Raw genomic sequence first — 21,810 nt, forward strand, 5'->3', positions numbered from 1 at the left:
TTTCTAGGGGAGTGGGGGTGGGGGGTGTCTCTAAGCCATACACTCCCATGACAGGAGCACAGTCTGTGGAGAGAGAATGGGGCCTGGAGAGCTAAGGACTCACATCCCCGTCTTGCCACGTGAGCCCCAAGTGTCAGTTTCCCCCTCTGTAAAACAGGCATCCTGATCGGCCCCGTGGGATGGTCAAAGGTCGCAAAGCACCGTACGACGTCAGGTATGAAAGGGCTGACCCTAACTAAGGCGCCTTGGGAAAGGGATGTCGGGTTTGATATGTCATCAGATTTTTCTAGGTTGGAGCTAGACTAACGGTATGAAATTTTTTCATAAAATCCACAATGTCCTTTTCAAAAAGTCGGAGCTGGACCACAGGGCTGAAGGCCTGTGAAGAAATGCCCCAGGCCTCCTGCCACGATGCTGGTGAAGTCCTGGACTTACTGTTTTCCATTCAGAATTCTCTGGCACCTACTCAACGGCTTGTGTCCTTTGGACGCCTGCTCACCAAGCCCCCAGCAGCTCCGCCGGACAGCGCGGGTGCTCTGAATTGGTGAGAGCAGATATGTATGTATGAGAACATCCGTGTGCATCCGTGTGCTCTTGTGCTTCTGCCTGGCAGCCCAGGAATCGAATGGTTGTCTAATAAATACAAGTCCAATCTGAGGACCAGCAGAGCCTCAGGTGAGAGATGAAAGGCCGGGAGGGAGCTCAGCACAGGGGCAAGAAGGGGAACAGGATGGGGAGAGGGGGCCGCCGGAGGCCAGGTGGGCTTGGCCGAGGGAGGATGCTGTGTGCCTTAGGCAGCTGGTTCAGGGAAGGCTGAGCTCCTCCCAGCAGCCTGGAATCACAGGGAGGGACCAGGATCCAAAGATGTGGGTGCTCATCATTCCAAGAGAGGGGTGGCAGGGGGCAGAGGCCCAAGGCCCGCGAGGAAGACTCCTTACCCAGCATGTCCTGCTTAATATGGGGAGGGAGGAGCCAGGTAACGCACCTTCTCCTTCCTTACCTGGCAGGTGGAGGCTGGAGCCAGTTCGTCCCAGCTCCTGGAGGTGGCTCTGGCTCCAGTGACCTCCCTTCTTTGCCCAGCGGGTTCCAGAGGGTGGGTGTGAGCTCGCTGGGCCTGGATGACTGGGCTTCTTTGGCAGTTCTAACAGCCCCAGACACCCAGTCTGGGGCACTGGGCCCAGAGCCACCTCCTGCTGCCCCCATTGTCAACCTCTCTCCCTAGGGCTAAGATGTAGATAGACGGGGGTGACTGAGTCCCAGCCCCACCTCTACCAGTCACTGCCTGGGGACTCCACCTTGCTGAGCCTCTGTTTTCTCCTCTGTCCCGCCACCTTGCAGGAGTTTGGGGGGCAAAACACTTAGTGCTAGCCAGAGGAGGTCTGCTCTGCTCTGCTCTGTCTCCCTGCATGGTCCTGGGCTTCCCCAAGCTGGGCCTCAGTTTCCCCTAAGGGGAGCTGAACTAGGTCTTTTTCACGGCTCTTCCAGATCCTGCACCTCTGGGCATTCTTGTGTCCCACTTGGTCTAAGTATGGGCAGGACTCAGGCACCACCCCACGTGCTTGCTCAGGCGTGGAGGGCCTGCCCCAGCCGGCCCTGCCCCAGCCCCAGCTCCCTGGGAGGGAGGAAGGGAAGCAGAGAGATACTGGGTGACCCTACAGGTGACTCTGCTGTACCAAGGCGGCTGAGGCTCAAGGAGGTGAAGGGTCCTGTCTGAGGCCCCACAGCAAAGCAGAGGAATGGCCAGGACAAGACCTGCCTGGACTGATGACCCCTGTCCAGGCTCTCTCTGCCCCAGCTCTCTGCCATCCTGGTGACATACTGGCATGGGAGACACTGTCATATGAGATGACCAAGTCCACTGTCATTGCTGTAATTCAGCCTGGGTTTGGACAGGGGCTGCACCTGGCTGTTCTGAGTTGACAAGAGAGACTATGCAAGGAATTGAGGCCCAGGCGTAGAGATGGTGGCACCTGGCATCCCCATCTCCAAACCACTCCCAGGTCACATACCACTTCCTCATTGCTTTCCTGCCTCTCTCCCAGGAGGTCTTCCTCTGTTCCCCCCCACCCCCATCTTCCCAGCTGGCTTTCTCTGGCCACCCTAGCCCACAGTGAGTTCTCCAGGCCCCCTCTCCAAGCTCCTGTGGTCCTTGGCCACTGCCCTGACCATCACAGCCCCTTCAATCAACAGGTGGGCATGCACTGTGCAAAATTAGGCTTCTGCCCCCAACCCCAGCACCTCTGCCCCCAGCTGCATGCTAAGCTCCATGAGGACGGGGAGGGGCCGCCCCAAGAGGACATGCAGAAGTGCTGGCTGGCTGCTGTAGGCTGTCTGTGGTCCTCGGTGCAGGGGAGAGTCCTTTGTGTTAATCATTGTCTGCATGGCTGGGACAGGCTTGCCCAGAATCCACTCACAGGGGTCCTTGAGGGTGGATAAAGTGTCCATGGTGGGTGTCCAAAGTGATTTGAGCCTGGATATGCCTCAGAAAACACAAAATTCCAGGGGCTGGGGGAGTCAGGGGAGCCTCGGGCCCCTCCTGGGGTTGGATCAGACGATCTCCTGCATCCCACCCAGCCCGGACGCTCAAAGTCCACAGTACAGTCAACACCTTGGGTAAGATCTTGCTTTTGCACAGTAGCTGAGGAATCTCCCCAGCAGTTCTCTTTGAGTTCTTTGATCTGGAAAAGAGCTGCTAACACTCCATCAGCCCCAGGGAAATGGAGGCAGGAAGCCAGGGCATCTCCTGAAAGTATGTTCCTCTTGGGGAGGGCTCTCAGGGGGAGCTTGTGGCACAACCAGCCCAGTGAGACTCCCGGTCAAGACGTGAAAGAAGTAGAGATGAGCAGGAGGCAGAGGCCCCAATGTGGGCATCCTTGGTGTCAAGGACAGCTCTGAGCCCACGTGGCGGGGGCACCCAGGGCAGAGAGGATGCTCTGTGCACAGGTCTAAGATGTCCCGTAATGCACCGTGAGTGCAGGATGCATAATGGGTCGGGCAGTCTACTCAGTCGGACCCTTGGGCCCACAGAAAAGCAAGAAGGTATTTACACGAGTGCTGCTGAAGCCGCTAAAGCAAGCTCTCCTTCCCAGGCCTGGGTGGTTTTGACAGACAGATGGTCAGATGGCTGGGGGACTGGCAGGCTGGGCTGGGCTGCAGTTGTCCACAGAATGGTCTATTGGTTCTCGGAGACTCAGCGGCCACTAGGAGAAGCTCATCGATTGGCTCTTAGAAATGGACAAGCATCAAGAAGTCCGACAGCCCTGCCATAAAATCCCAGTCCCAGGCAGAAAAAGGGGAAGGTGGGAATTTCAGGTGACTGGGGGAGGTTGCTGGGGACGGTCTCAGCAGGCCCCTCTGGCTGGCTTCAGAGGGGCTGGAGGCTACCCCCTCAATGATATGTGTCACAAGTGCTTGGCGCCCGCCTGGCTCCAAGGGTCAGTGGCGGTCATAGGCAGTGGCGGCTGCAGGCGGGGCAGCTCCTCGGGCAGCGGCGCTGTAGTAGTAGGGGGAGCCTGGAAGAGACGGAAGAGGGAGCTGAGGTCAGACCTGGGGTCCCCTTTGCACCAGCCCCCTCAGGGTTGGGGCGGCTGCGGAGCCCAGTTCTCAGAACCACAGAGGTTAGAATCATCAGGCCAATATTCTACTTTTACAGGTTGGGGAAACTGAAGTTCAACAAACCAAAGTCATGTGCCCAAAGCCACAGAGACTCTCAGTGCCGGGGCCTGGCCAGGCATTCAGGCTGTCTGCATCTGGCTCAAGACCCGTTCCAGTTCAAGGCCTGTACACCTACCCTGGAGGGCCCTGTTTGTCTGGGTGGGCAGCGGCTGGGGCCCTGTCAAGCTTCTTAGGTCCCCAGGTTAAGTGACTCATTCTACAATCTCACCCAAATCCAAACCAAATCCTGGCAATTCTCCCGGCTGCAGGTTGAGCATCCACACTCCAAAAATGTGAAATGTGAAACGCTCCAGTGAGCATTTCCTTTGAGGGTCATGTCAGATTTTGGAGCATTTCACATTTCAGATTTTTGGAGTGGGGATGCTCAACTGGTATAATGCAAATATTCCAAAATCTGAGAAAAGTCTGAAATCCAAAACAGCTTTGGTCCCAAGCATTTCAAATAAAGGAGACTCCACCTGCACCACAGCTGGGGGCCGAGTCCTGGAGTTGGCCAGCCTCGGCACACTTCCTGGCTGTGAGGCCTTGGACAAGGGACTTCATTCCCCTGAGCCTCAGTTTTTTAATCTGTAAAAGGAGGTCACAGTGGGGCTATTGTGAGGGCACCATGAGAGAAGGACTTGAAAGAGCTGTGTTTCTAAGCACTCCACAGCCATTGACTCTTCACTTCCACGACAACCCTACCGGGTAAGAACTATTACTGTCCCCATTTTACAGATGAGGAAAACGAGGCACAGAGAGGTTAAGTACCTTGCCCAAGGTCACACGGCTGGTGTGTAAACAAGAGGGTGGGATGGGGGCACTCAGCACGTGCCACCTCCCCTCCAACCTCAGCCCTGATTAGCACATACACTGCCACTCCCTCCCTGTCCTTCCTCACGCCACACCACGGCAGTATGGCCTCAGGCGGCGATGACAGTGCTGGAGCCGGCAGGCTGTACTGTTCTGGAAGGGACGGACCCCAACCCCATGCCTAAGGATTCCCAGAGATGGAATTTTCTGCTGCCTCCTCTGTCACCTCCCCAGTCAGAGCCCTGACTCAGAGACACCTGCCAGCCTTCCTCTGTTTTCTCTTCTGTGGGATGGGGACAGCATGGGGACAGTCACTCAGAGAGCATCTGCAGTGCCAGCCCTGCATCCTGCCTGCCGCGGGATACGGGATACGGGGGTGTCTGTGTGCGAGAGGGCCTGTCCCTTCAGTCTGGGCATGGATGGCACAAGAGCAAGACAGTCACAGGCGCTGCCCCTCAGACGGGTCCCCAGCGGCAGGAAATGGAAGTCAAGGCTCCTGCCCAAAGGATCCCTGGCTCTGCCGTCCAAGCCCCACCCGGCCACCTCTGTCCTGGGCTCCGACTCGCTCGTGCCCAAAGCGTCACCTCCCGGCCAGGCCGTCCAGCGGGCCCGGCATGAGAGTTTGCATCTACCGTGAAAAATGAAAACATCACCTCACAAAGCACTCTGTCTTCCTGGTGCCCATTAGACTTCCATCTAGAATAAACTTGTCCTTTCTTCTGTCATTTTTCCTCTCTAATTCACATTATCATCAATTTACTGCTTGACACAATCACTCTGGCTCCGCTGCCCCTCTAATCCCTTTACAGCGGCCACAGGCGCCTGTTCTAATCCTAATTGACCGCCCGCCCTTTCTCCCCTCCAGCCCTGCCAGGATGTCTCTGCGGCCCCTCGCTGGCCTGGGGCCCCACGGATGCTGAGTCACAGCCGCCCTGGCTGGGGATCGTGGGGAGGGACGTTCTCCTGAGATGCCAAGGTGCCATGAGCCCTTTGCTTCCTCCGCTGGCACTGCTGACCCTCCCTTTGGCCGTGTTTCTGCGAAGGAGGCTGCAGCCAGGCTGGCCGGGGTGTGGATAGCGTGTGCAAGGGCGTGTGAGAGCGGGAGCGAGGCGTGAGGCTGTGAGCACACGCATGTGAGTGTGTGCGTGTGTGCAGGGCCTCGCCTGTCCCCTCAGTGCCCACTGATCCAGCGGGAGCACCAAGGAGCCAAGGGGTTTCCACGCCCTGGCACCCTCCCCAGATGGCGGAGTCAGTCTAGGTCTCCCTGCCCCGGGGGATTCTCTCAGCCAAGCCCTGGAGACGCCGTGGGGAGGGGCAGAAGACGTGAACAGGCTGGAGCCATTTGCAGGGCTGTGGGTCAGCGAGCCAGGAGGCTCACGCATCTTCAGGAAAGCGGGGTCACTGCTTATTCTGGCCGTGAGCCCCAAGAGAGCATCATGGTCAGCTCCTGCTCGAATGAGGCTGCCATGGCGACCATCCTCAAATCACACCGGAGGCACCTGAGGCCCAGACTGGTCGGTGACCTGACTAGGACTTCCAGGCTGTAGACTTGGGCGGCACAGGGGCCTGTTCTCACGTTTGTGGCTGCCCAACGTCGCCCATACTGTCCCTGTGTTTGCAGAGTTCCCCGTGGTACGAGGCCGCCTCTTGGAGCTAGAAGTCAGAGCTCCCCTCCCGGCTTGCCCTGCTGCTAGGGCACAGGTGCGTTGCGTGGGCGCTGACAATTAGCCTGTCTCGCGTATGACCTTGACTGGGAAGGGAGCAACTTGAGGAAGCAGCTGGGGGACTCCACGCATCGGGAGTGGGTAGAAGGGCAGAGCTTCTGGCGCCCGGTCGCAGGCCCCTGGGTACAGCGCAGCAGAGAGGCAGCTGCAGTGGGGGCGCCGCTGGGGGCCTGCTGGCCACAGCAGGAGTATGTATGCGGGAGCCGCCCCGGTGGTGTGGCTGCGTGTTGCTCCCAGCTGTGTCCCATGCCTATCTCTTTTTAGTCCTCCTGAATATTCTGGAAGCCCCTAATATCCCTTAATAAATTCTGCTTAAACTGGCCAAAGTGGATTCTGTTGTTTGCAACCGAGAGTCTGTTACACAGTGACCTGGCTCTCAAAACTAGACCTGAGCCGTTCTCATCACACACCAGGTCTGAGCATTTAGGGCTCGCAAGGCCTGTTTCTACAGACAGATGAGGCCTCTTTTCCCGCTGTGGTATTGTGCAGACTGAGTAAGTCGGGAAGAGTGAGAGTTCCACGTCACATACCGGTTATGAAAATAGGCGCTGGTGTCAGGGAGACCTGAATATAAGTCCTCATTCTGCCATCTGCATGCTGTGTGACTTCAGGTAAATTAATTAACCTTTCTGAGCCTCACTCTCCTCTTCTGTATTATGGAGACAATATGTGTTCTGCAGAGCCGTTGAAAGGATAAAATGGGATAACCCCCGTGAAGGGTTTTCACGTTGGCAAGTGCTCACTTAGATGAACAGAGTTGGTTCCTCTTCCTCCTCTCCACACTGTCTCTGACCCCTTCAAGGCACTGAGCACCTCCCAGTGCAGACACCCCTGCCTGAGGCTCTGTCACCCCCGGCCTGTGTGCTCCGCGGGACAGAGTCTGCATCTTTCCCCCGCCAGGCGCACACCCAACCTAACGACTGGGCACGTAAACTGGTTCCACTCCCGCTTGAGCAGCGGAAGCCTCAGATGCGGTCTAGTCCCCCAGGCCCTCCTTATTCCCTCAGACACCCAGCCGCCCACACAATCGGGTCCAAACTTCTCAGCCCAGTGTTCCCGGTCCCTGCTCCGTGCACACTCCACAGGCCACCCCACCTCTTCCTCTGTCCCTTTGCTGCACCGGCCTGCACGGTTTCCTCCCACTTCTGTCTTTTGAATTCCCAGGCAAATAAATGAGGGCCACTGCCAACCTCTAGGACACCTTGTGAAAATCAGGAAAAGGTATCTTTTCTCAGGGCTCAGGGCTTTGTGCCATGCATGGGCTGATTTCAGCCCCCACTTGTCCCCTTGGGCGTGCACAATCATATGTGGCAGCCCTGGGCCTACATGACCTCCTTGGGGTCACATCCCCAGTAGGAAGAATCACTCCCACAAGCTGATGCCCAGGTCTCCTTTGTGCCACATTCCCTGTGGGTCTCCCAGCAGCACTGTGACCAGGGCTCTGACCAAGGCAGATGTCCAGGGAAAGGCTCCCAGGCTCAGGCCTCAAGACCCACCCCCCTGCCGCCACCCCTGCTGGAAGACCCTGGTTCAGGGAAGACCACAGACAGCCCTTGCCTCCCTGAGACTGACAGCTGGGCCAGCTCAGAGGGTCTGTTTAAGGAAAAGCATCAGGTAAGTAGAGACCTTGGTTCAATATTTAGAAATGATTTTTGACCGAAACCAAAAGAGAAGTTTGAGAAGAGATTAATCTACAGATCTTGCCCCTCCCAGAGACCACAGATAATAAGAGCCTGGTTGTCTTCTGCAAGGCGCAAAAACTCCCTAGCACAGGGACCTGGAGCACTAATTGGCATTATTCCTTATTGCACCCACAAGTTATGCACGACACACCAAAATGCTCTGGACAGCTCAGAGCCCAAGAGCATGGACTGGAGGTAGCAAGAGACAGACAGGTGGTGTCTATACCATGTTTCTGTCCTAATCACCAAACCCAGTTTGGGAAGGGGTCAAGGCTGAGGCTTCACAGACCTATGGCTTGGTAACTTGGGTTTGAAGATACCAGGTTATTGCCTTTCTGATGAAGCCTAGGTTTCTCAGTCCTGAAATAATTAAGGATCCGGAGAATTAATGGGCTCTTCCTTAAGGAGGCCTTGTTAAGCTGGACAGACAAACCTGAGTGGTCTCAGAGGGCTCTTCTGTGTCTGACCTTTTACTGCTCCCGCTGGAAAATTCTTAGGTGACTGCTGGGGGTGGGAGCAGTGTTGCTGCCTGCAGGCTGATTGGCTGGCTCTGTCCCCAGTGGTGAGTGACATCTGTGAGCCTAGGCCTCTGCTTCATGTTCCAGAACTTTAGCTCCAGCTGGCACTCACTAGCTGGTTTTCTGTAAGTTCATTTCAATACAACAAAAGGCTCTTCTTGGCCTTTTGAGAGTTGGGTTACCTGCTTGGACCTTGGCAGCCCAAATATCCTGATGATGTCCACAGATCAGGCTGGCACACAGGGTAATCTGCCAGTCTGGCTGGGGCAGAGGGTGGGCACTGGCTGAGCCCTGGATGGCATGCCTAGGTAGGGCTTCCACCACAGGGCAACCAGCAGCCAGCGGAGCTGGCTCTGGTGACGTCCATGGCAGACATCACTAATCAATCACTGGCCTCAGAGTCCTTACCAAGGCAGCCACTACCAGTCAATCCAAGGTGGCGTCTTTACTGCCTCTCATTCAGAGAGTTCTCACCTGAATATTTAATGAATGATTCTTAAGAAATACAAGTTACTCGTGGGCAGGCACTTTTCCCTCCTTCCTCTTTCTTCCTCAATGCCCTTTCTTTGCTGTTCCCCCCTGTGTCATTTTTCCTGACCCACCAGACATCTGGGGGAGGGACCAGGGCACTGGCAGGGCTGGAGCGGTGCCCACTGCTCTAAGGCCCTCATGACACCCCACAGTCCATGTGTCTGGACAAGCTACCCACTCTCCCTCAGTGACCAGACCTCAGGACATCAAGGGCCTCTGGCCCAATGAGGAGGCCTAGCTGGGGTAGCTGATGGCCCATGGGGCCTCCGCCAGTACTCACCAAGCAGCCCCGGGTTGGGGAACCTCCAGGAGTCGTTGTATGAGGAATACTGCGGGTGGCTGTAGGGGCTCCCAGAAAACTCACTCCCTGCATGTGGTGGGTGGAGAGAGAAACAGGAACCAAATGTCAAATCAAGTTCAGAAAAGGCCCTGGGTCCCAGCCAGCCTGACTGCCAGTGGCATCTGCCTCTTACATGAGCTGCAGGTACTTTCTGTAACCAATAAAGGCAAGTCAGGTTCACACCAGAATCGAGTAGACAACTGTCACTGGCACTGTCCGTATGTCCCCTACAGTCCTTTATCTCAGTGGCAGTGGATGCCAGACTCTCACATGTGTACCATGTAGCTACCATGTGCCAGGTGTTCTTTGGGGCCATTGGCCCATTTTACAGGTGAGGAGATGCCCAGGGTCTCTCACAAAATGGACTTGACACATTTGGCCAAGTCCAAAGCCACAGACTGTTTGGTTCTCATCCCTGACTGAGGCCACTCCAGGACCCCAGCATAGGTTCAGTTCCACTCCCCACATGCTCTCTGGGTGGCCCTAGATGTAGAAGACAAAGTTAACCTCAATCCTAGTCTGGCCCCCTGTGCTATGAATCCGGGGTGGCTCTCCTGGGGCTTCAGTCCAGTCAGGTAGATGAGACATCAACCCAGGCCCTCTGCCTGGAGGAGGCAGATGGAACTTTGCTGAAAGGACGGGCAAGCCAAGGGCTCAGAAAGCACGGAAGAGGGAGTTGGGTGGGGCCTTCTAGGCATGCGGTAAGGGGCATTTGTTAGCAGCTCCGATTGTGCTCAGGCAGGAGCCATGAGGGGTGCCAGCTGCGTGTAGCTGTGGCCCCAGATGCTCCTGGTGCATGACGCTTGCCCCTGGCACTCCCCTGGGCTCTTGTTGCCTGCCTAGGGGGAGCCTCTTACCACCCACCAGGTCACAGGAGGCAAGTTCACAACTCTGTCCCTCCCAATCTTGCTGCCTTGGTCTTGTGGCCAGCAGGGCCTGTCTGTCTCCCCGCAGAGGGTGGGCTTTGGCCCTGACTCATCACTGGGTCCCCCAGTGCCTGGCAGGGTGTGCTTGGCACAGGCCCTGGAGCAGGGCCTGAGAAGCAGCTGTTGAGAGGCTCTGTAAAGCTACAGGGTACGGAGCACACGGCCCTTCCCTGCTGGAGCTGGTGGGAGTCACACAGCCCCACGAGACCACCTACAGTCCAAGTGTGCCTCCACAATCCCCCCAAGCATGCCTATAAGGGGTGAAGGGCCAGAGCCCGCAGAAGGGACCTGCCAGGACTCAGGGCCAAGAGCCACGCTCTCTCCCCTGTGGCCAAACCCAGATGTGGGACCCGCGGGGCCCAGCCAGGTGGGGCAGGAATAATGAGGCAGGACTAAGGGGCCAGCCGCTCCCACCCTGTGGGCCTGGCCGGCCTCCTCCCCACCTCCACAGGCAACCACAGGCAGAGCGTGTCCACACACACAGGCGCGCACACTCACACACACACACACACACAGTCCTCCTTGGGCCTCTCTGGGGGCCACTCCCAGCCTGACAGGCTGAGCCTTCCAATTCTCTGTTTTTTATGCCTCAGTGGTCAGGGTGTCAGGTTCGGCGTGCAGAGGGAGAGCATGGTGACAGTGCTGGGCCGCAGCAGCCCAGACTTGGCGTATCCATCAGCGCCAGGCACCTCCTCCTCCTCAGGGGCAGTCTGGGGGGAGCAGAGAGCCAGAGCAGCCTGGGGAGGGGGGACAGCCACCCTCCCCTTCGGGTGCCCGTAGAGCCGCCCTGTCAGAGGCACTTCTTGACAGCGCTGTGCCTGGGCCCAGGGCATAGGCCATCTCTGCATCTCTGTTTAGCAACGTTGCTTCTGCTGCCAGGCCCAGCTCCAAGGCCACCTCTTCCAGGAAGCCTTCCTGACCTCCAGCTCTACAAAGTACAAGTCTCCAGGTCTGTTCAGCCGGAGTTAGTTAATGTTACCCATCCTCATATTGGCATCTGCTCTTGGGGGTCTGCAAAGGGCCATAAGCAGCTCTGAACTCTTCTAGAGGATGTACATAAGTCAGCGTACACCATCCTCGACCCTGTCCCCACCTGCCCGGCCTTGCAGTACTGAGTATAGAGGTACTTGGGTACCTCTTCCTGTGGGAAGCCCCTCTCCGCATCGTGCCACAGCACTGGGTTTGCCCTGACCTGCCTGGGAGTCCCCTGTGGCATGGGCGTGTCCGGCCCTGCAGGTTGGACTGATTCCGCTCTGCACCGTATGCCGCCCCCCTCACCAGTGTGATGCCCCATCCAAGGCAGACAGTGGGTGCTCCAGAAATCACTGCAGCTCTCCTGGCTCCCCTGTAGCACAGCGCTCCTCCACGGTCGGCACGACTCTTCCCTCACCCCCTTCTAGGCTTTGCTCACACAGTCTTCCCTGTGAAGCCTTCTCTGACCACCACGTTTAAAAAGAAACTCCTCCCACCCCATTCCTCTTTCCTTCTTTATTTTTCTCCATAGAACTTATCACAGTCCAACCTGTCTTGTTTTTCACACTCATCTTGTTAATTATCTGCCTCTTCCACTAGGATGTAAGCCCCAAGGGGGCAGGGAGCTTTGTCTGCTCATGTCTCCATCCCGACCTCTAGCACGGGGTCTGGCATCCAGGTGGGACGGACAACTATCTGTTGAATGAATGAATGGGAACTCCGAAGTCAACCAGGACACGCTTTCAGAGCAGACCTCTCTACTCAGATGGTGGCTGCCACCACTCCCACTATTAGCACCTGTAACAGCCAGGGTTATCGAGCACCTGCTGTGTGCCAGGATTCAAACCAATTTCTCCGACTCCATTGCCCACCACAACATACTGCCCCTGGGTGGAGGAAATGAACCCAGCAGGGACCACCCCCTCCTGGGCTAAGGGCGGTGGCGTGGGGGGCACCCCCAGCACGGGGCCCCTGTCCTGTGAGATGCTTGTGAGACTGAGGCACTCTGGGAAGGGGAGCTTGCCCGTCTCTGGGACATGACACTGACAGAGGAGCTGGTCCAGCCACAGGCAGGGACTCTGTGGTGGTGTGCAGTTATCTGAGGTGCCACACAGGAAGCTGGCTGAGTGTAGGGAGCCCTCACCCCGTGACATCTGGAGAGGTCAGGTCCTCAGTCACCAAGGAAGCTGCCGGGCTATAGACGTGGCCTTGCCAGGCCACCAAGCTGGCTGGGAAGCAGCCGACTGCCCAGGTTCAAGCCACGTGCTGCCACCAGACCCCATGGGCCTCAGTCAGTTTGGCACAGAGGCAAGGAGCAAGGTCTCTGGAGCAGACGGCATGGCTTCAGATCCTGGGTCTGCTTCTTCCTAGCTCTGTGACCTGTAGCAGGTCACTCAACCTCTCTGTGCCTCAGTTCCCTCCTCTGTAAAGTAGGGGAAATGACAGATTGTCGTCAAGACTATGTAGTTGTTGTGGAAACCAAGTGAATTGATATGTAGAGCGCCTGGCATCTAGTGAGTGCTCAGTAAATGTATATAAATGACACATAATGATGATCGTATATTGGTCACGAAGGCCTCCTTGGCATCCAGAACATCACTGAACCCTCCTGACAATCCTGCGACGCTCACAAGCTGGGTACAACTGTCTACATTTTCTATGTGAGACAATGGAGCCTCGGAAGGTGGGGACACTCGCCCAGGTCAGGGGGCGACTCCATGGCCAGGCTCCTGTCCCCCAGCCCAGGACCCTCCCCTGCCTACCTGGCACTGCCTTCCGTCCCTGGGCCCCTGTTTCCCCATCTGTAAAAGGACAGATCAGACTGAGTGACAGCTATACGCCCTTCCTGTCTGCTGAGCCTGGGTGCTCTGTGGGCCCCACCTGATCCTGGCTTCCCTTGGGTCCGGGGCTCCAAGCGCCTGCTTGGCTTCCCCTGCTGGAACTCACCACCCTCACCACATCCGAGGAGCGCTCGCCTTCTGTCCTGGAACCTTGTAAGAGCAGCTTAGAAAGTGTGGTTTGTCCTGCCCAGAGAAGGCCTGGGGGCACTTTCTGGGGTGGAGAGTGAACGAACCAGGCCTTGAAGGATGGGGGAGGCAGGCACTGCAGGCACCAGCCAAGGCCTGGGATGGGCTGGTCAGGGTGTCGCCTCGGATGGCCAGGTCTTCCGTGAGGCCCCGGCAGAGGCAGCCGCAGAACAGAGGGTGGGGGGCAGGAATGTAACGCTTTGCCCCTCTAGGGCTGGGACCAGGGAAGGCTTCAGACCAGGGAGTGCCATTATCTGGAGGACGGGGCTGGAGGAGGCGGGCCTGCAGTCAGGGGCCCCATGGGAGGCTACTGCCACAGTTCCAGCGACAGGGACCCTGCCTGGGAGATGACACAGCTGCAGTGTCCACAGGCAGGACGTGATGTTCCTCAAGGGCAGGAATGATGTCCTCAGGGCAGAAAACAAAAATCCCTGCTCTGGCTTTTGTTGGGGCCTCCAGAGGTGCACCCCGAAAGCCCCAAACAAAGATCACACAATACACACCTTTTCTGATGACACCACAGGCCCCCTGCCTCTTTCTACTAATTGACCTGTGCTTTTGGCATCTCTCAAAAATATTAACACAAGCCCCTTAAGTGGGAAAACCTTTTCTTTATGTATTCATAGAAAAGCTTTTGTGAGGCCTGACTGGGGTGCCAGCCCGCACCAAGGTGGCTGTCACTCAGTGGGCAGTGAGACCTCCATCTGGGGGTGCACAGCCCATAGCCCTCCCCAGAGAGAGCTCCTGGCGCTATCGGGCCTTGGTCACACGTAAAGCCCTAAGGAACTCTTTCAACAACAAAACACGTGCCGAGATCTTTTCCATCCTCAGCCCCGCGGACCGAGCAGTCCCACAGGGAAAACAGGACAGGACCTGGAGCCTATGAGACCAGGCCTGGAGGCAGCACTGAGCCCGGGTCCCAGTATGGTGCCGTGGGAGCAGAGAGCAGGCGGGGGGGGGGGGGGGGGGGGGGGGCGGTCAGGGAGGGTGTGTGCAGGTGGGCACAGGCATTCTGGTGGCAGGGCTGAGAGCTCACTCTGTGGACAGCCCCTCTGCTCACTGGTTGTGTGGCCCTGGGCAAGCGATTGAACCTGGAAGGACTTGAACTGTGGGAGGTTTCTCTCTTCAGAGGGAGAAAGGGGGAGGAAAAGGAAGACCCATGTGCCCTATGGTGAGGCAGGCAGAGGAACATTTAAGAAGTGGGATGTCCAAATTCCCATTGGACAAATGCGCGGTTGGGAGCTCAGCCTGTCCCCTGCCCGTCTCCCGTGCCCTCACACTCAAATGCCCGGGATGACTGGGTTGGTGTGTTCTCCCCACATGGAAATCAGAGGAATTGGTTGAGTTCCGTGCTTGGGTGGCCAGCAGGGTTGAGATGAAAGGAAGTGATCAAAGAACAGTGTGGATCACAGAGCCCGAGAAGCCTGAGCCAGAGGTGAGCATGGGAAAGTGACTGTCCACCTGGAAACGGGGCAGACACCTTGGGGAGAACATAGCACTTTTCCACTAGGTGGCCAGTGAGGGTCTGCAACAATCCTGCCTTGAGTTCAAGGTGCTGGGTGAAGCCAGCCAGCTGTTGCTATTATTTGAGCCAGGGAGAGGGGTGCACAAAGGCAGACAGCCACAATGGGATTCCAGGGCGCAAGGGACTACTCCCCCTTCTTCAGCCACCAGAAACGGGGCTGAGAATAGAGAGTTGGTCCCTTCCACGCCCACGCAAGTGTCATACCCAGGGTGTGCTCCACCCTCAGTCATGCCCAGGGTGGCCCACCTGGAGGAGAAGAAAGAAAATGGCCCTTGGAGTCACACAGACCCAGGCTCCAGGCCACACTCTGCCTCTTCCAGGCTGTGTGGCCTTGGCCATGTGGATTTACCTCTTGAGCCTCAGTTTCCTCATCTGTGAAATGGAGAGAAGGAAAGTCTAATTTCTGCCCCCACCACAGCCCCCTGATCCTAGTTCCTCCCCTGCCCTGGGGAGGTATGAAGAGGAAACCGAGTGACAGAAAGAAATACAGAGCTGCAGAAATGTCAGAACAGGAAGCGATTGGATTGTCACCATACTCAGCACACTTGCGTGTCACAGGTCGGGAGGCTGAGGCTCAGAAGGGAGAGGGGGTTTGACAGAGGCCAGGCACAGGGAGTCCCGCAGGGCCCAGGAAGGCTGGAGGGGAGGGCTACTTGGGAACTGTCTGCATGGGGCCCTCGGAGGACAAACACGAGGACAAGCCCAGAAACAGAGAGAGCACTCAGGCATCATCCCCACAGTAACCCAAGGAGAGAATGCGGGAGCCAGAGAGCCAGGGCTGGGGCCCAAGGAACTTGTCTCCCCCAGCCCCCCACCCCGGGCATCTAAAGGTCTGACAATCGCTGCCCTCATTTCCACCTAAACCCAAGCAATTTGCTTCTTCCCTACACTGATGGAAAATAAAATTAGCCTACACCCTTCACACAACAAATTTATTTCAGTTGAACCTCACCGACCTGTGCGATTACTCATAGTCACAGATGACCAGGCCTGGGATAAATGTTAGAGATAATTTCCCTCAACCTTCCCATCCTCAGGGTCACTGTCCCAGGACAGTGCAGGGCCTGGGACCCCGGCCTGTATTCCCAGGCCCCAGGCTTCCACCATCCCAAGGAACACCTCACTGGGCTGGGCTAGTGCGGGAAGGGGGAGTCCCCCCACCATACCTCTTCCCAAACCCCAGTGTGTTTGAAAATTTTCAAACACACAGCAAAATTGAAGGAATTTTATAGCAAACTCCTATGTACCCATCACCTAATTCTACCATCTACATTTTCTTATGCTTGCTTGTCATGTATCTGCACATCCCTCTAGCCTTTCATTCACCTAAATTTTTTTTGTTGTTTTGCATTTCCAAGTAAACTAAAAATACTGGGACACTTTTCCCTAAGTACTTCAGCATATTATTAACTGAAGTTCATTGTTTGTTTTTAAGTTCTTTCTTTAGATGTAAAATTTACACATAATGGAATGTACAAATCTTAAATATGCTATTGCTGCATTTTGACAAATGCATAGACGTATATGACCCAAATCTCTACCAAGATATAGAACATTACCATCACCCCAGAAAGTTCTCTCATGCTGAAGAAGGAGGCCTACTGACCAACGGAGAACCCAGCTATCTGGGGATCTAACCGAGCCATCCCCCCATGAACCCAGAGCTCCAAGGTTAGCACTGACAACCAAAACTCCAAGTGCTGAAAGAGGCCCCGGCCCGCACATTGAAAGTACCTCCAAAGCCACTAAAGGGAACGAAACCAGAAGAATATATGTTCTTTTTTCAAAGACTCAGAAAGAAAGCAGAGGCTTAAGAAATTCAAGATAAATGGCGGGTTTCCCCCAAACAGCACTGTCTTCCAAATATAGAAGAGCTGACTGTAAAAACCAATGCAATAATTAGAAAATACTGATTAAAATGAAGAGTTTAAAGGGGGCTGTGATAAAATGCACTCAGTGCAGCTGTCCTGGAGGTTCCGGGGGCAGGAACGTCACCAGAATCAGAAGTGCTTTCAGTTTCCCCTTCGCTCAAAGCTCAGAGATGGCAAGAAAGTCAACGTTTCCTAAAATTCTCCTAAGTGACAGGTAAACGGGCTCAGTGTAGCTCTTAATTAACCCAAAACGACACCTGCCAGATGACGGGGATTTGCAGAGCGTGCTGGGGGCCGACCCCATCTGCAGATGGTGGGTTCCCACCTCTGCTCCAGACCTTGGCCGGCGGCAATTAACATACGGAAAGTCTTTCAAAGTGACTTCGCAGCCAAGTTCTATTTCTGAAGGATTCAAACCGGGCTCTGAAGGAAAATCTTGGCGGAGGAGGAGGAGGAGAAAGGAAAGATTTGAAAAGGACCGTAAGATTTCTTCAGCTCCTTCCCATTGGTCTGTAGAACTGCGTGTGGTGCGGTTGCTCAGGGATCCGCGGTGACCCGGGCTCTGCTGCACAGAACTGTCTGCGGCGGGAGTGAGCACGGCCACGGCGACACATGCGGGCACAGCCAGCCTTTCATACACACACACATATGAATATTTGAATGATATATACACAAATTACATTGTATAACATTACGTACATGTATATACACACATGATGTATACATATACGCATATACGCACATACATATGTATGTATGGACGGGTGTGTGGATATGCACACACATGCACATACACACGCACACAGTCTGCATTCAGGAGCTCTGCCAAAGCCTCTCTGAGTGACCTTGAGCCAAGTCGCTTTTCAACGAGCCTCAGTTTTCTCATCTGTAAAGTGGTGTACGTGGGAGGGATTTAAATAAATGACCTCGAAGGCCTTCCTAAGCTCTAAGAGGCTCCCTTTGCCCGTCTTCTCAGCACCCACCCCCCAGCCTGGCCCCCTCGAGGCCCGAGGCTTCTCACCCCCGCCCCCTCCACAGCAAGACCTTCCTGGGCTCCCAATGGGGAGAGAAAACCAGAGCTCAGCAAAGGTCAGCCCTGTCAGCCCCGACAGCCCCGCATGCCGGGCATCGATCCATGGCTGGGAAAAACCTCTTCTCCCGCCAGCTCAGGCCAGCCACGGAAGCCTTCAGAAAAACAGAGGGAAGAGAAAAACCGAGAGAGAGGGCGCGAGTGAGGGAGAGAATGCAGAATGTGTCTCCCTCCTGTCTCTCCTGACAGCCACAGGCTTTGCGCCTGGACGGCAGCACTGGGTGGGCCACAGGAAGCCTGGGCTGGAGACCCAGGCTCTGCCACTGGCCACCCTGAGGCGGTCGAGTGACCTTTCTGGGCCTCAGTTTGCTCCTCCGTGAAGAAGAGGCTGCTGCACCCACTTCCTGTTGTCTGCAACTACAAAACCCGAATGCAAGGGTCCTTTGGGGAGCTCAGGGAACAAACCGCACTGCTGCACTGCGGCGCCTGCAGCACAGCACGGGGCGCAGCCCGGACGCCACAGCTGACAGTCCAGCAGAGGCCAGAGCCGGAGCCTCGGGCCACACGGGCCAGTAGGAACAGATTGACGGGCTGCCCCATGTTTTAAAGGGGCAAGTGTGTCATTAACCACAGAACGGGCAATTTAGATCTATTATCACGTCCCCCAAGGCCGACCTCCCTTCTGTCTATAACCTGCCTGGCCCTTGTAGGCATTTCAGTTTGAGACCCCTGGCCCTGCTATGGCACATTTCGAGAGTTCTGGTCCAATTTTAATCTGCTCTGCTGCTGTGGTCTTATTCCAAACTTCGGTCCCATCCTGCCCTCATCTAAGCAAACAACGGGCAAGACCATGAGCAAACGGTCCCCTGCGGCCTCCCGAGGGAGCGAGAACACCTGATGTGTGTGCTCGTGTGCGGGGCAGGGGAGGTTCCGGTTTCTGGTGTGCCGATCCCTACAGTACCGCAATGCCCTGTCCTGGGAGCACCCACAGGCGGCACACTTGTGAGGACCGATGCCCAAGAAGCCTCATGGTAGTGGTCAAGGCCCTTCAGGGTCTTCCAGCCACTCCTCCCACTGTCCCCCACCTGCCACATGCCAAGTTCCAAGCCCACCGCATCACCTGCCCTTCTCCACACATACTCTCCATCTGCTCATGCTGGTTCCTTCATCTGAAACGCCACCTCCCTTCCCTTCCTCATGTCCAATCCCTGAGCTCATCAAGACCCAGCTCAAGTACCACCTCCTCCAGGAAGCCTTTCTGGGTCAATCATCCAGCTGAGAGCATCCCTGCACTTACTCCTGAGCCCCCAGCCCTGACCTATCACTGCCTGTGTCCCAGAACACTTTCTGGCCAGACTCCAGGTCGTTTGTGACCCTATCTTGCTTCCCCTGCTGTTGAGTCGGTGAGCGGCTCCTCCTGCAGGGCAGGCGCTGAGGCTGACCCTCTGAGACTGGCAGATCCCTGCAGGCCCCGCTGTGCCCAGCACAGGGCCCCGCCCACAACACAAATGCTGACCCCGTGAGCCCTAAGTGTGCCCAACAGATATTCCTCAAGCCAGCCCCTTCCAGAGTCAGATCAGAAAAGGACATGAAATCTGCGCTGGCAAGAATCAGTGGGACAGGGGTCCTTGTGCTTTCTGATAGAAGTTTGGAGACAGAGAGGCAGAGACGGGGAGTAAGACACACAGGAAAGAGAAGTGGGCTGTTTGCTGCAGGGACCGCAGTGCAGGTCCCGTGGGTGAAAAGGGACAGTGGGTGGGTGCTCTCCTGAGGGGTTCAGCACCTACAAGCCCCCAGGCCTCAACAGGCCACCCCTGCCACATAATGACACCACTAAGGTTGGCTCACTCCAGAACACAGAAGTAAAAAATAAAAATAAAAAAATTTTAAAAGGGAGGAGTAAAAAAATTACTGATAGTTGCAGCTCAGAAAAGAGCAGGACCAGACTGAAGTCGGGTTAGAGAGAAAGGAATCTTCGAGGTTTTTCCCCTTAGCACCTTTTCTCTGCAGTCATGTGGCTTTAGAAGATGCTTGATCTGGAAATCTGAAGACTTTTGTTGAGTGACCAGACCGTTGCCAGGAGCCCCAATCCCATGGCCTAACCCACCAGGCCCCAGGTTCCACAGGGTTCGGTTGGAATGACATCGGGTTGTATTGCCAAGAAACTCCAACTCACATATCCATGATAAATGTTTAATAAACTAACTAGGTTCTTGTGTGTCCGTCCTAAACTGGATTTGTATGTGCTCACAGTCATACACACTTTCCATGGTTCTACCAAGAGCAACTTCGGAGTTGGAATGAATGACTAAAAAGGTAGTGCATGGTAGCAAGTAATACTTCTCCTCAAATTTCTAAAGTTCTTCGCTGTCCTCATATTCTGAATTTGGGGAAAACATATTATATCTCTGATTCAAGGACTACATTTTACTTCTAGACCCACATCCTGGTGATGCTGTTTATTTTGGTAAATCCATTCATTTCAGCATCCACAGTAGTCCTGTTCCATCCAGAGCTCTGAGCTAGGCCCCCAAGGGGGTACACTCAGTAAAATGGGCCCAGACCCCAGTCCTCAGGGAGCTCCCTGCATCGAAGGGGATTCTTAATCCCAGAACTAGACATCTGGGTACCAGCAAAGGGCACAGTGGATTTAGAAGCAGAGTAGAATTTAAAATTCACTCTAGCAAGGGTATCCAGGAAGGCTTCCTGTAGGAAGTAGCTGCGATTTTGGCCTCAAAGGACATTCCAACTTCATCATTTGGTGGGTTACTGAAATCTGTCCCTATCCACCACCTGCCAGCCCAGGTGGCATTGTGAATACTGCCCTGTCCCCGGTGGAAGGGAGTTCCCCAGCTCCTCCCACAAAAGAGGCCAGTCAGCAGGATTCGGTGCCATGCTGGAGACCCAGCTCCTCTTGCTTTCGACTCCCCAGCAAGGCAGCTGCTAATGGCAAACACTGGCTGATCAGCCCAGACACCCTGACAACTCTGAAGCACAACATGGTATCTGTAAATACTGTAAAAATGTTAGCTCTCATTTTCTGCACAGGGACTGTGAGCAGCCGTGGCTGCCACCCTGTGCTGCGGACTGGGAGGTGGTGGAAAGCCCTGGGGTGCAGCCAGTCAGTCCTGGTCACAGCCCGGCAGCCACTTAGCTGAGCCGCCTCGGAGAAATCACTTCACCTCTCTGACCCTGAATTCCTGGTTTGCAGGGTGGTAATGACAACACTCAGAGGAATTCAAAGTTCTTCGTGAATTAGAAAGTGTTATGCAAAGGTGGGGGGCTACTTGCTGCCTAACTCAATCCTTAGCACATAGCACATGTTTTGTGTGACTGTTAAAAAAAAAAAAAAAGGATATCCTGGGGCTTGTTTTTTAACAAAAATTATATTTCTAGGTACTCTTCTCATATTTCAGGAAAGTCTTAATTGTAAGGAAAGCCTCAAACTAGGAGCCAGGGCCCCTGATCTTATTCTGTCTCTATGACAATGTGACTTTGGACATGTCCCTTCTAGGTTCACTTAGCCTCAGTTTCCCCACATGGATGATGGCAGGGTGGGAGGAGGCTTGATTGCCACTAAGGAATACTTTTTCTCCCCCAACTCCTGCCCAAATGACCCTTTGCTTGCTTAAATGATGAGTCCAATCCCATACCTTTTAAAAATGTTCTGAGGCCCTTTTGTGTGCAGATAGACAATTTCCAGCAGGCTGACTGTAAATCTAAAACAGGTCCCCAGCCCCTATTACCAGCTCCCAGACTCAAAAACAGGTCCAGCCCCCTCCAGCTCAGAGACCTCTAACCTCCCGGCACAGTCCCAGGGCCTTCAGGAGCCCTTCCTCTCAGCCCAAAGCTGACTTACTTTCCTGTGGCCTAGACCTTGGCCTGTCCCTCAGAGCAGCCAGGGGTCCTCCTCGGAAGAAACCACCTCCCCCTGCTCGGCTGGGCTGTTTGGCGCTGAGGCCTGAACGTCCTGCCTGACTAATGAGAGGGAGGGTGAAGGTGTCGTACCTTGCTGGGAAGTCGCAGTGCTAGTCCCGACCTGCGCAGCCTGCCATCAAATTTTAATGCTGCAGCTGACATATTTATGGAATGCCTCACCAAGTGTTTGCGAGGAGACCAGACAAGATTTACCTCCACAATTACGACCACAATGTGCGGGCTTCACTGTGCGCTGGGAACTCGCAGCACAGAGGCCCC

The 21,810-nt window shown here is 55.4% G+C and overlaps 1 protein-coding gene across 1 annotated transcript in view; it reads right to left on the reverse strand.

Annotated features, from left to right (window-relative positions):
- Nucleotides 1–3,435: 3,435 nt before the first annotated feature.
- The window catches only part of PAX5 (paired box 5), a 151,147-nt gene continuing 132,772 nt past the window's right edge, over nucleotides 3,436–21,810 (reverse strand). The window contains exons 7-8 of the mRNA XM_069474445.1: nucleotides 9,203–9,289; nucleotides 3,436–3,512 (exon numbers count right to left, since the gene is read on the reverse strand). Of these exons, the coding sequence (XP_069330546.1) occupies nucleotides 3,436–3,512; nucleotides 9,203–9,289 (164 nt within the window). The remainder of the gene's footprint in view (nucleotides 3,513–9,202; nucleotides 9,290–21,810) is intronic.

This window comes from Eulemur rufifrons, chromosome 7, assembly GCF_041146395.1.
Source record: "Eulemur rufifrons isolate Redbay chromosome 7, OSU_ERuf_1, whole genome shotgun sequence".
Classification (NCBI taxonomy): Eukaryota; Metazoa; Chordata; class Mammalia; order Primates; family Lemuridae; genus Eulemur; species Eulemur rufifrons.